We start from the raw sequence: 13805 nt of genomic DNA on the forward strand, positions 1-13805 counted from the left end.
TATGCAATACATTAAATATACCGGACAGGATTAACGACTTTCAACTCGTCAATTAGCGACCAAATAAGCGTCTATACCACATATATTTCTTATAGTTAAAATAGGGGTCGAGTGATGGAGTCGGCATAGGGTGATCAGGGGAGGAGTAGTGCTTAATTATGTGTGAATATTATGCCTTTGTCAATGTGACGCAAAGTTACAACCACGCGCACCACACGGCTTGAAACCTTGCAAACGGATGATTGCATAATATGGGCAAGGCGGTATACAAACGTTTATTTAAAGGCGACCATAGCATCCATGTGAGACCACCCCTACCGAAAAATCTTACTACACCCCCCCCTCCCCTACCGCCAAGATGTTGGCTTGCCGTAGTCCGATTTTCAATCATCATCATTATTGAAACAAAACTGTCAAATGCTCAATTCCGAGAGAAACAAATATCTCTGTTTGCTATTTCATTTGATAGAACGGAAACACTCGGATAAGCTTGAGTCCATCTCGGCGACCCACGGAGAGAATAGTCACTGATTTATGTAAGGGAAGAAACTGGTACTGGCTTGACCCTACAAAATAACTATCTACGGTGTGACCGTGTATAGTCTCCCCCCTGAGTATTTAATCCGTGGTTCAAACGGCTCTAGCGCGAAAACCAGAATGCAACAAATGCATTGAGGTTCCGATGACGCAATGCGTCGGATTGTTTAATGGTAATGTAGGTTACTATGGTCGTATGCAGTCAGATGACATATGCTAACGGTATGTTAACCCGGGATATGGTAGTCATTAATATAATAATAACAGAACTGTTTGAACCAGACAGGGTTGTATGAAGTAGCCAGGGTTGACTCTGCCATTACGTGGTAACCGTTCTATATACTTTGTGTTCTGGGAAGCTATGCATATAGTGATCTGCTGCAGTGATGATTTTAAATACAAAAATAAAAGGAAAAACAACAACAGTGAACACGATTGAGACATGATTTTTACATCAATATATTTTTTTGTGCATCTTGGTTAACGTCTACTGTACAAAGCTGATACGAATACATGTAGTCACGTGATTCTGAAGCCAACAGAAGGAGAAATATATACTATATGAACAACCTATTATTTGTAGTCACCCTATAAATACCTTTTAATATCCCCACCTCCCACTTACCCTTCTCCCAGCCCCACCCATTTTTCACACACAAACGCACCATTTATGAATAACCCACTCCGACTTCAAACTTGGTATACGTCTTGTTGAACAAAAACAAGGTTCCATTTATCTTTCTATATGAAGTTTTATATACCAAACACTGAAACACAGATATCTGAAAGAAACTGTAAACTTATTCAAAATTGAAAAAAAAAAAAAAAATTAAAAAAAAAAAAAAAAAAAACATTGAAAAAAGACCTGTTTCACTTTTATCACTTGGTTAACATAGACAACTCGAAAATGGATAGTATTGGAATTTTCTTTCATTGATGTACAGCGAGCAAGACAAAATAGCCACACGTTCACAAATGAGAAAAGCAGAACAAAAGGAACTAAACAAACAAACAAACACACAGACAGACAGATACACACAACATGGTGATAACATACAATCTCTCATTACTTATAGAGTAGTGTTCTACTAAATCATATTTGCCATAGGCATTTACAGTTAGAAGGTTAAGAGTAAAAAATGTTCTCCCGAATAAACCTACGGGTTACCAGGGGTAGCACGCACCCCTCTACTGTCAAACTAAAGCCCCCTCACCCCGCTTATCGTCAAAACAACAAACCTGAGAAAATAACACGAAAGAGGGGAATTTTTGCGGAGCATCGTCAAACTGCACGTACACAAACTACGACTAAGGTTATGTACGACGTGTTTGAAAGTACAACACATTTAATTAATTGCAACACACGGTAATTTGATACAGCGCCCTCTCATCTGATCAATTTTACGGCTCATCTTTCTGTAACATTAACTTCCCAAATTAAATTTGTGTTTCTAACTGTAATCCTTTCAAACGACGATGGCGGAAAACCATTGTGGGGAACGCGAATGGGTGCGACGAAAAATGTGTAATGTCACGTGGGTTATCTAGGCTCACGTTAGTTCTTTAGCGATGAAGCATACAAATATTAGGCAAGAATAAGGTCCAAAAAAGCAGAACAAAGTTTTTCGAAAAAAAGAAAGAAAAAAAAAACTCACTTCCTTTCTCTTTTATCAAGTGCAGATATGGATTTAATTCACTAATGACGTCATGACGATTTTTACCACACATGAAGCGAGAAGCTTCAACTTAATGGGAGAACCGAACAAAAATCGATCCAGTAATGATTTATTCTAGTGGTTGTTTGTGACGGAAGTGATGGTTAAAATGTCCAATTCTCTGCGACAAGAAAAGGAGAATCAACATGAAGTGTTCATTGAGGGAGCGGGAAAGCAAGGGGATGGGGTGGGGAGAGTGTGGGGGCCGGAGGTAAGATACAGTAAGCAAACATATCCATATAATTATGGATGGAATGCTCCAAAAATCTATATATACGTCTTTAGGTTCGAGCCATGTCACAAAAGCCTTAACGGCCAAAATTCGCAGAGTGAGACCAAGAAACATTAATTTTGTATTTTAGACACTTCTGTGGATTATTTCACCCATTGAGCGGATTTATACAGTAAAACATCAACACAGGCGGGAAATTTCTTTACCTACTTTTTCGTGTAGTTTTTTGACTCCCGAACTTGACAAGTAAAATTCTCCCTATTTTACGTCGGAAATTGGTCGGAAACCATCGATAAAAATCACATCGCTAAAGGATAGAAATAACCAGCTGTGTAGAATCAGCGAGATTTTTCAACTCAACGCTATCCTTTACAAGAACATTAATTCCTTTAAACTTATCGCGAATTTACGGTACACCATCATTTTACACCTCTGCTAATTTTTATTTTTTTTTTTCGTTTTTAGAAAACGTACCTACTGTTTTAAATTTTTATCTTTGGTATTTCATTTGTATTTCTTTTATTACATATGACATTACACATACATGTTAAACTCCGGTATACTGACTAAAAGGCGAGCGACATGCGAACGAGCTAGGAGTACAAATATTTTCAGGTAAAGGTTCAATGCATGGCGGCCCTAAGGAGAGTTGCATCCCGACGTCATTCGTCAAGTCTTATTTGCACATTCTGTTAGTTAACCTACGTGCTGTTATGCTGCTCTTTGACTAAAGATCCATGACAAAAACACGGATGTCGTCTTAACACCTGTGGAAAATATCAAAGTTAACCTAGAAAACACACATTTATACATCAAAATAAAATAATAATAATAATCATAATAATAATATATGTAGGAAGTATATCCACATGAGGACATTACACACCGGATGACTAGTTCCAATGCTCTCCTGTATAAGTGACTGACAGTTATAATCAACAAATCAAAACACACAAACGAAAACAAAAATAAGAGAAGTAAAGTATTAACCAAATGTCACTGAAAGACGTCACGAAGGAATTCCTTTTTTCTTCTTCTTTTTCTAACGAAAATGTCAAACCATCAAAATATTTGTTAAGCCATGGTTATTATTTGTGTTTTGTTGTGATTTCCAGACTATGCTGACAACCCTTAACATTTATTGACAGTATGTTGGTATTTGGCAAACACTGGCGTAATAAGCAATGGGAAAAACAAATGCCGGTATCTATGCGATACTGAGTACTCTAGAAATTATGCAATGGTTGCTATGGGCAACATGAATCTATGATGTAACAATTCAAATTATACTGAATGTACTCATTCAGTCAGCCAATCAAACTACAGCGCTTGTTAAAGCGGTACTGTGATGCAAATATTGTGTTGAATATTCATTACTTCTCGTTTTCAACTTTATTCATTTTCCCTTAGTATTTTGCCAATCAAATTGCAAGATATCAAAAAAAAAAAGAAAAAAAAAGAAAAAAAAAAAAGAAAAAAAAAAGAAAAAAAAATGAAGGATGTCATGCAAACAGTACCTCGTGGAGGACCTTAAATGTTGTTTTATTTGTTTCGATGTTATTGTTGTTGTTTATCTACTAAAACTGGAGTTAATACATTTCAAAGCCTTTGGAAGAGAAACATTTTTACCCTTCTTCAATTTGTAAGAATCAAGAGGAAAGCTGAATGTTTAATCAAAGGATTCATATTAGCTAAACTTGTTAGTAAATTCACTAAAATGGGGAGGAAAATGATTTTGGAGAAGCCACGACCTCCCCATTCCCCTGTAGGTCAAACGATAGTATCCACTTGGGACAACTCACTACTTGTTCTGATGCAGCGTTTTATTGCATATTTTCAGGTAGCAAGATTTATGTTTTGCTAACTAAAAGTGGAGCCTTCCAACTAAATCACTCCCAGAATTACCAACTGTTTAGAAACCAGTGGCTATATAGGTACTACATCACATCTTGAATACTTCTGTGGTTTCTGGCAGTTTTACTAAGCAGGAAGGTTCCATAGGAGATTGGTCACTAACTAAAGTCTAGCTAGGTCAGTTGGTTTGAGAGGATGGTGACTTTACTTTGTTCCAGGGGTTACAGTCAAATCACAGCAAAAATTGTTTCCTCTCAACTTTCAGAAAAGAAAACAAATCGATACACATCCCACAAGCTAGCATAGTTTGAAATGGGTAAGCATAGTTTGAAATGGGTTTGCAGTCACCAAATACCAACATTGATTTTAACGTTCTTAATCTGGACTCACATGACTTTATTAAAGTTGCAAGCCTCTAAACAAGGGTTAAGTTTTATCTTCCTTGTAAGCTTTGTTTGGTCAAATATTTGGTGAGTCTGAAGGTGGATGGATAATGAGCAATTTCAGCAAGTTTTGGACAATTTCTTGAATCGTATTAATTACACTTTTGGAATGATTTTCCCACAGCTTTTCTATTTTCATTTTGAAAGGATTTGAGATAATAATCAACAACAGGTAATTGACAGATGATCACATGTGTTGACCTGGAAGTCATTAAAGAGAGAGAGAGAGAAATATATAGTAATTTGGCACATAACCTAGCATATCTAAGATCGAAATCTGGCAATTTATCAAGATTGATATCTAGCATGTCAAAAAATGGAGAATAATTCTATTCACAATGTACTATAACACGTGGTTAAAGAGAAATCTGGCTTGAAAAGGTCACATGACCCTCTGGGTGACCCCTAAGACCCCTGAGAGAATGAATCAAGAAAGTCAAAGCCCTTTTCAAACGGTAAACGGACAAAGATACCCATCAAACACCATGACCAACATTAAGTAAATGACTGGTTTGAGTTTTGAACTCTGAGAAGGTTATGTCTGTCAATTGGTGGATTGTACCTGAAAGTTAAAAATATTTCTGGAACTTAGAAATAGTAACTATTATGAGATTATGAGAGGAATAATGCACCCCCCCCCCAAAAAAAAATGAGGTCATACTGATGACTCAACTTCCAAATGTAATAGCAATTCAACACTTTAATTAGCTAATGCTGAAGTTTCTTAATTATTACAATGTTAAGAAAAGTGATCCAATTAATAACAGACCCTGCTCTTAAACTCAGTTGCCTAGATGGGGGGAAAAAAATACCTGAAACAGCTTTTAGATTTACAAAACATCCCTCCCTGAATTTTGAATCTGATTGTAGAAATACACGTAAGAGAACAATTAAAATCATAAGAAAAAAAAATAGATAAAAAGAAGAAAAATAAACACAAAACATTCAACAACAAAAAATTGTTTAGACTGACAAAAGACAAATTGGTACAATTGTATGTTTGATTAATATGCGGTTGAAAGTGATTTGTGAAAGAATAATACATAAAGAGAAAGTTGAATTTAGAAGGTAGATAATTATGATATGTAAATTAATTTAAATATTTGATTGTTTGCTATATACTGCTTTGACTAGTTACTAGTTGATATGAAAGTACTGTGAGTGCATGGGAAACATGAAAAGAACATTAGTGTATATGTAGATATATATCTATCTGTATATATTTCTCTAAGCAAACAAAAACCCCAAATTTAAGAGTTGGGGTAGTATATAATCAGTATAAACAAATTGTCACATCTACATGAAATCAGCAATCAACAATGAGAGTTTAAAAAATCCCCCCCCCCTTTTTTTTTCTTTTTCACTCAAGCATTTTTTTTCCATTTTTAATTCATCCAATAATATCCATAACGGTTTTACCATGAACAAGACAAATACATTGGAGTGAAGAAATATAGATGATGGTTTTAAAGCTGTACAAAATCTACATTAGGTCTGTTGAAATATAACAGCATTAGCAACAGAAGGTGGCACTGTATACTCACCCCCCCACCCCCCCCACCACATCACCCTCTCCTGTTAATAAAACAAACATCAATTTGAAGGTGCCAAACTTTGTCAGCACACTAATGGTTTTTGCACCAACTTATTTAAGAGTCTATATAACTGAATGTAAGTACACAAAGTTGTTTCCTTCTCTTACAATATTTACTGCCCCCCCCCCCCCCTCCCCAACCCCAAAAATAAAATTCAACACCCATACCAACATATTTGACATAACAAAGTTAGCCCACTTTGCATACAAGAATCAGGGCTGGAATTGTTGTGGTTCTTAATTTTCAGTTGATTGCACCTGTGGGGTATTTACACTGTTTCCTACTGTAACAACAATTTAATCTACCTAATGGCTTCCATCTGGTGGATGGTGAAAGGTGGATTCAAGTAACATTAGTAACGGAATTCAACCAGTATTATCCAAATCTAAATAGCTGTCTGTTTTCTTCAAAATACTTTGATTTTTTTTACTGAATCGATTATTTTTTGCCCAGTCTTCTAGTTTCCATTCCCCAATGCCTTAAAAATTTACTTCACTCTCAACACATTGCATCTCTTTGACTTGATCATTTTCGGACTTAAACAAAATTCAATTCATATAAAAACTGCTCATTTTTGTCATGAAAGCATTTATAAAGTCTCCTTGTCAGCTAAGGAATTGCATTTCACAGAAAATGGAATATTTGAGAAAGAAAATAATAGGATTCCGATAGTCCATAAAATAACGAGCCAAGAGGTAGAACCTTTAAGGTCAAAGGTCATAAATTTCAATGGTGATCACGATCAAGACGAAAATACAAATAAACTAAAGATCGCAGAACCGGCTTTTTTGAAACCGTTAGCATCTTCCAGCACCTTAAGAAACACATAGAGATATGATTGCACCAAGGTTAATGAGATGTTTGGATGTGATATCAATCCACAAATGATTCTGCCGTTTAAATTTGTTAAATTCGGCAACTATCAACGAACCGTTCCTCTTTAAGCCTATGGAACAGATTTAATGAAACGAAAAAAAAAATACCTGTAGTAATTAAACAATTAAATGTTGGCCCCTCTTGTCGAAAATATCAAATAGAGAATTTTCAAGACAATTTTTACTGTATTTACATCTTCTCATTCACCCTACTAGAGGCAATGACTGTCCACCCCCCCCCCCCCCCCCTTAACTCCCCCCTTAAGGGTATCTCTTCTTATCCCTACAAACACTTGTTTGGGACTGAAATTGCTACAATGTAACAGAACTATATCATTTCTGTGTTTTTAAAGTATCTTAAAAAAGGAATTTTTCAACTTCCAACAGAAAAATTTGAATCAGCAAGTTTTAACTTGTTCAGTATATTTCACTACTGACATTTTCAACATCATCTCCTTATTTGTACATTGTTTCAGAAACAGAAAGAAGGGAGGCTAAAAGACTATTTAAAAAATATTGACAGAAACTTAAAAACATTTCTTCTTTAACTGATAACCTTGTATCAAACAGTACTTAACATCTGCAGAATTGTTTTTGTTTGTTTCATGTAAACCTGTTTAATACCGATGATAAAAATAAATTTTACATCTCCTTGTTAACTTGATAAAACTTAACAACTTTCTTACAGCACTGTTTTCACATTTTATGTATGACATTTTTTGTCCTATATATTTTATGTCCTATATATTTTATGTAGGCCATATTAAATAGATATCTCTTTCTTTGGTTTAGGTGGTTGTTGGTTGAGAAGGTTATAGAATCATGTGGGTTAATCTTTGATATTTACAAAATAATAGTATTTAAAGCTGAGATACAAATTCTTTCAGCTGCAAAGATAAATGACTTGCAGTCTTTCTTCAAGGGACTTGCAGATTAAGGTCAGTAATTTAAAGCAATTCTAATCATTGACCCCAATATCTAAACTTGCAGATTAAGGTCAGTAACTTAAAGCATTTCTAATCATTGACCCCAATATCTAAACTTGCAGATTAAGGTAAGTATTTTAAAGCATTTCTAATCGTTGACACCTTGATCTGACTCGACCAAGTAAAGCTATAATCCGTTAAAAATTGTAAAAAAAAAGAAAGAAACTGTATGTAACTATTCTATAGTTGCCATTTTGTGTCCCGATTGATCGATTGTTTCCAAGGAATGAAACCGCCAAGACTTTAGCAAGTTCAATGTCACATGACCAAACTTCTCCACATCTTTTCTTTCTCAGGCTGAGGTTAAATCATTTAGAACCATACATTTTGGAAGATTTGTTGCAGTTTGGTAAAAAATAAATAAATATCAATCACAAATTCCATGTTTTTGTAAGAAACGCCGACTCCAACAGTAGAATTTCACAGTAGAACCCATAGATACACTTGATTCAACCACGAATAACTTACTATGGGTGTCTTTAATTTATTTAATGGGTGATCTTGTTCACCATTAGTAGTCATATTTACTGAAGGTATAAAACATTAGGAGGCAATTGATGCCATCTGTGATGCTTGTAGATGATAATTCCAACATTGGCAAGACAAATAATTTCATCTTTCAATTGAAGGGATATTCCAGGTCGCTGTAGATGTTCTGCATGTTTAGATTTAGAAGACATCCTCATATCATTTCGTCTGGCAAAGACATGTTTTTTTTTTAAAATTGGTGATAGACATTCTGTTAATGCATTTGCGAAGAGCAGAATGAATGATGTCATCACAGCAATTTTCAAGCTGAAAATGTAGGTTTTTCCTTTTTCTTTCATAATATTTAAGCTCACTTATTCACAGAGGAAATTCATAGTTTGGCAAAACAAAATGTTGCAACTTCTAAACCTGGAGAACATTATTTTGACAGCTAAGCAAATATTCCAAAGGTATCACATAACGAGGGTAATTTAACAAGAGGATTATAAAACTAACTTTAAAATTCTGAAGCGGATTTACTGTGATGACATCACATGTGATGTCATCACATACATCACATGTGATGTCATCACATACATCACATGACGTGACATCACAGACCAACCACTGTGATCCATTCCCTGGATGACATCACATGTGATGCCATCACTTACATCACATGAGATGACATCACAGACCATCCACTGTGATCCATTCTCAGGAGATATTGAGGGGGATAGCCAGTCAAAATTGGTCACATTCTGTTTTAAGCAAAATGCTACCTGATAGTCCATTGATGATAAATTCTAATTAAACTTAAATAAAATTGAACGAAAATTGGCCCACATGATCATTCAGCACTCTTTCTTGGACCCTCACACTTCGGGCCCTCTAAGTTATGTTAAACTTTTCCACATACGGTGTTCTGTACATATTATTAATTAAAGTTGTTCAAAGTACAACCGTGAAGGGCCGGAAATCGCATCTTACATGGCTGGCTTTTCTCTTTCCAACAATGGAGGAGTGATGATTCCCACCTATTTTCATAGGTAAAACTAGTACAACATACACATATAACACATTTGTAATTTTGTCATAAATAGCGACCATAATGTGGGTACAACACAAATGAAACTCTGCACCATGTTTTGATGAAGTGTCCGGATTCATCAAAAGTATAATAAATTAATAACACACAGATAATCTCACTGATCTCAGAAAGGTAGTTTTAATCCCACCATAATTACACCTAATCTGCTGATTCATCATCATATGAGAGTCTCACCGATGTAATAACAAGAAGCAGAATTCACATATAAATTACAATACATCATCGGAATTAATAAATAAATATACTCTTCCTTCTTTGCATTGGTAAGTGCAAGCCACTGCATCGAACACAGTACAAGTAGAAACTGTATTGTTGGTTATGGATGAAATTCACAGCCACGTACTGTGGAACAGTTGTCATGATCAAGTTACCATTTGTAATGCCCTATATATATATCCTGCCATGTTATCTGTGTTATTTTGAGGGCAGGGTGTGATAAGTGAACTGTTGCTGCCGTACCTTTCATCACCGAAGTGTCTTATGTTTATATAGACTCTGTTTGATATTAAGTGCTTTCTATACTTTGAAAGGATATAACACACAGGATTTTTGGGGTAACATGATTCTTCCCGTAACCTCTCGGATTCCTCCCTGACAGCTACCAGACTACGCATTTCTTCTCTGGATTCATTGGGGCGTCTGCAGGACATTGAAACTCTCTGGCAAAGTCCTCGGAATTTGAGAGGGTGCCGATAACTCTGCAGGTGATAAAAGACCATTGCTATATAAATGTTGGGACACAAACGCTGCCATCATTAATGGTCTAGCTGATTGATATAAATTGTCGTGAACAACTCCCAATCCCCTATCACCCCACCTTTCAAAGACACAAACCCTGCAAGCATTTATGGTCTAGCTGATTGATATAAATTGTCGTGAACAACTCCCAATCCCCTATCACCCCACCTTTCAAAGACACAAACCCTGCAAGCATTTATGGTCTAGCTGATTGATATAAATTGTCGTGAACAACTCCCAATCCCCTATCACCCCACCTTTCAAAGACACAAACCCTGCAAGCATTTATGGTCTAGCTGATTGATATAAATTGTCGTGAACAACTCCCAATCCCCTATCACCCCACCTTTCAAAGACACAAACCCTGCAAGCATTTATGGTCTAGCTGATTGATATAAATTGTCGTGAACAACTCCCAATCCCCTATCACCCCACCTTTCAAAGACACAAACCCTGCAAGCATTTATGGTCTAGCTGATTGATATAAATTGTCGTGAACAACTCCCAATCCCCTATCACCCCACCTTTCAAAGACACAAACCCTGCAAGCATTTATGGTCTAGCTGATTGATATAAATTGTCGTGAACAACTCCCAATCCCCTATCACCCCACCTTACATAGCCAGGAGACACAAACCCTGCCTTCATTAATGGTCTAGTTCAGGGGTTCCGTAACTGGGTGCATGAACCCCCTGCGTGAGTTAATCCCAGGGGGTTTTGTGAGACGTTTCTGAAAGTCAAAACTAGACTAGAGTACTTTTTGTTGAACTAAAATCTGATATATCATATAATTCAGTAACGTACAAAAGTCGTACCTATCGACAAACTCTTCAATATTACACTATGAACTTTATTTTTTATGAAGCACTGTTAGGCATATTAAAGTCTAATAATGACTCAGATTGAGTCTCAAAAAATTGGGGGTTCGTGGACAACTCTGACATCCACAGGGGGTTCGCGGGGGGATAAAGTTAGGGAAACCCTGGTCTAGCTGATAGAGATAACTGCCGTGAACAACTTCTCCACACAGCTACGGAAATCTTTTTCCCATTTAGAAGATATCACAGCTCTAATCTCTTTCACACACAAGGCTGGAGACTTGAACAAGTCTAAATATGACACCATCATGGAGACACATGTGGTAGATTGCGATATATAACAAATCAAATCAGAGGAAGTGTTTACATTGTACAGAGCAGTTTGTTTTACCTGAATCTCGGTGGGCTGTGATGATCTGTCATTATGTGGAGCAAAGCTTCCTCTGGGGTACTGAAGGAACACCAAACCTGAAAAGAAATAATTGTGTTGCCATGGTAAAAATTGGTGAAGTAAAAATCTCTTGGCTTAAACCACAGTAACAATTAATGTTTTAAACCAAAACCACACACCAAATGAACCAACATGTTCACTAAATGACTGAAAGTAAGAAAAATGAGACTTTGAGGAGTTTGTGTATAGAGAGTAGTATAACATAACAGATGGATTTGTGTACATAAACTTTCTGATCATTCAGTTCCCATATGACATACTATTTATGTTTTTGACAAGGGAGTTGATACACTCCTTTAATATATAGTGCAGTGGCTTATGGATTGGATAAGATCAATCAATCTAAACATATAACCAAGTACAGTCCCATGGTCTTTACTTCTGTCGCTGTGTTACCTCATAGCCATGGCATCAACCATTGAGAAAATCCATGAAGGAAACTTGTATACTGCCTATTGCCAGGGATAAACATTAGTTTACTGTCAATACAAAACAAAAGTCACAGAGTACTCACTTGTGCAAATCCAAGGAGGAACAATTGTTAACCAGTGACCCAAATTCTTAAAAATATTTTGATTTTTGGCTGGAGAGAGGGATGAACAGACTTTGTTTACTGTTTATAAAATATTATGGAGGAGGGGGGGGGGAAGGATTCCAGGGAGTACTCACTTGTGCAAATCCAAGGAAGAACAATTGTTTACTGGTGAGGCCAACACCTGGAAGTGCCTTCTCATTCCCATTCTCATGTACCCATTCTTCATATGCCTTCAAAAAACAAAAGAAGAAGAGAGTATTCGAAAAATTCAAACAAGGAATTCTTCTTTACCACCAGAAGTCGAAAAATTTATATTGAGTAGAAAATGGTTAAACATACATTTTTCAGCAAAGCTATTACTTTTTTTTTAAAGATATATAAACATATTTAGCAAGTTTAAGAGTACATACTCATTTCCCTTTTTCAGGCAGCTATTTCTGGATACACTTTGAGAAGTTTTTGATACCATTTTGAGAATTATTAATTTAAGAACATTTCAAACTTTATTTCAAATCATGGCAGGAAGGTCACTCTTTGTACACAATAAATAGTAATAGATAAAAGTATCTGAATTGAATAAAATCACATCTTCTTTCACCGATATGAATTGTCAAAATAACTGAAGGATTTTTAACACTGTTTGGAGAACTAAATACACATTTAATCTGGCAGAAATTGTCAGAAAGCCATATGTTTGTTTTTCTTCATTATGCAATACAAATCTCTCGCAATGTAAAGACAAACTGGCCATGCATAGGCTTTAAAATATAAGGTGCAGTCTTCACATCTGAAATGAGTCACACTGTTTAGGCAAGGTCTGTTTTCTGCCTCTCTCACAACACAAATTGTCTTTGGTTATTAATTTTTTTCCCTCCTACATGACTAACAGATTATCACTTATCTCTGCAAAAGACCAAGAGGATCCCAAAGCCTTCATAACAACCTCACATTGTTGCTTTAAAGAATGCTGTTTCATCGCTGAACATTACATGTTTGTGCATATACTACACTACTGGTATTAAAAGGCAACAGTTGATTCAATAGCAAAAATTGCATGAAATTCTCCGCACAGACCGTCAGGTGAAAACTAAATCTTCAAAGCATTTTGTACGATATTAAGTAAAGCCTTTGAAAGACAACTGCCATGATGACATCACAGAGCGGCTACTGTGATCAACTGCCTGGGGTATTAAAGGGAAGGTAAACCTTTAATTAATCATATCTTGAGTTTTGAGATTGCTGCACAATGCCCGAACCATAATGATCCAGAGTCAACTCGAGTAAGTCTTACATTATCTGCCCACTGCATATCGCATATTCTCCTTTGTATTGCATAATGAAGAAAAAAAAAACGTATTGCTTTCTGACATTTCTGCCAGATTTAAATGTTTAATTAGTTCTGAAAACAGTGTTAAAAATCCTTCAGTTATTTTGACAAATTTTATTC

The 13805-nt window shown here is 35.9% G+C and overlaps 1 protein-coding gene across 3 annotated transcripts in view; it reads right to left on the reverse strand.

The window, feature by feature from the left end:
- Nucleotides 1–979: 979 nt before the first annotated feature.
- The window catches only part of LOC139975616 (endothelin-converting enzyme 1-like), a 104808-nt gene continuing 91982 nt past the window's right edge, over nt 980–13805 (reverse strand). For all 3 annotated transcript variants that reach the window (XM_071983667.1, XM_071983665.1, XM_071983666.1), the window contains 3 exons: nt 12493–12588; nt 11764–11840; nt 980–10514 (listed from right to left, as the gene is read on the reverse strand). In XM_071983667.1, coding sequence (XP_071839768.1) covers nt 10415–10514; nt 11764–11840; nt 12493–12588 — 273 coding nt within the window. In that variant the 3' untranslated portion in view covers nt 980–10414. The remainder of the gene's footprint in view (nt 10515–11763; nt 11841–12492; nt 12589–13805) is intronic.

This window comes from Apostichopus japonicus, chromosome 11, assembly GCF_037975245.1.
Source record: "Apostichopus japonicus isolate 1M-3 chromosome 11, ASM3797524v1, whole genome shotgun sequence".
In the NCBI taxonomy this organism is placed as follows: Eukaryota; Metazoa; Echinodermata; class Holothuroidea; order Aspidochirotida; family Stichopodidae; genus Apostichopus; species Apostichopus japonicus.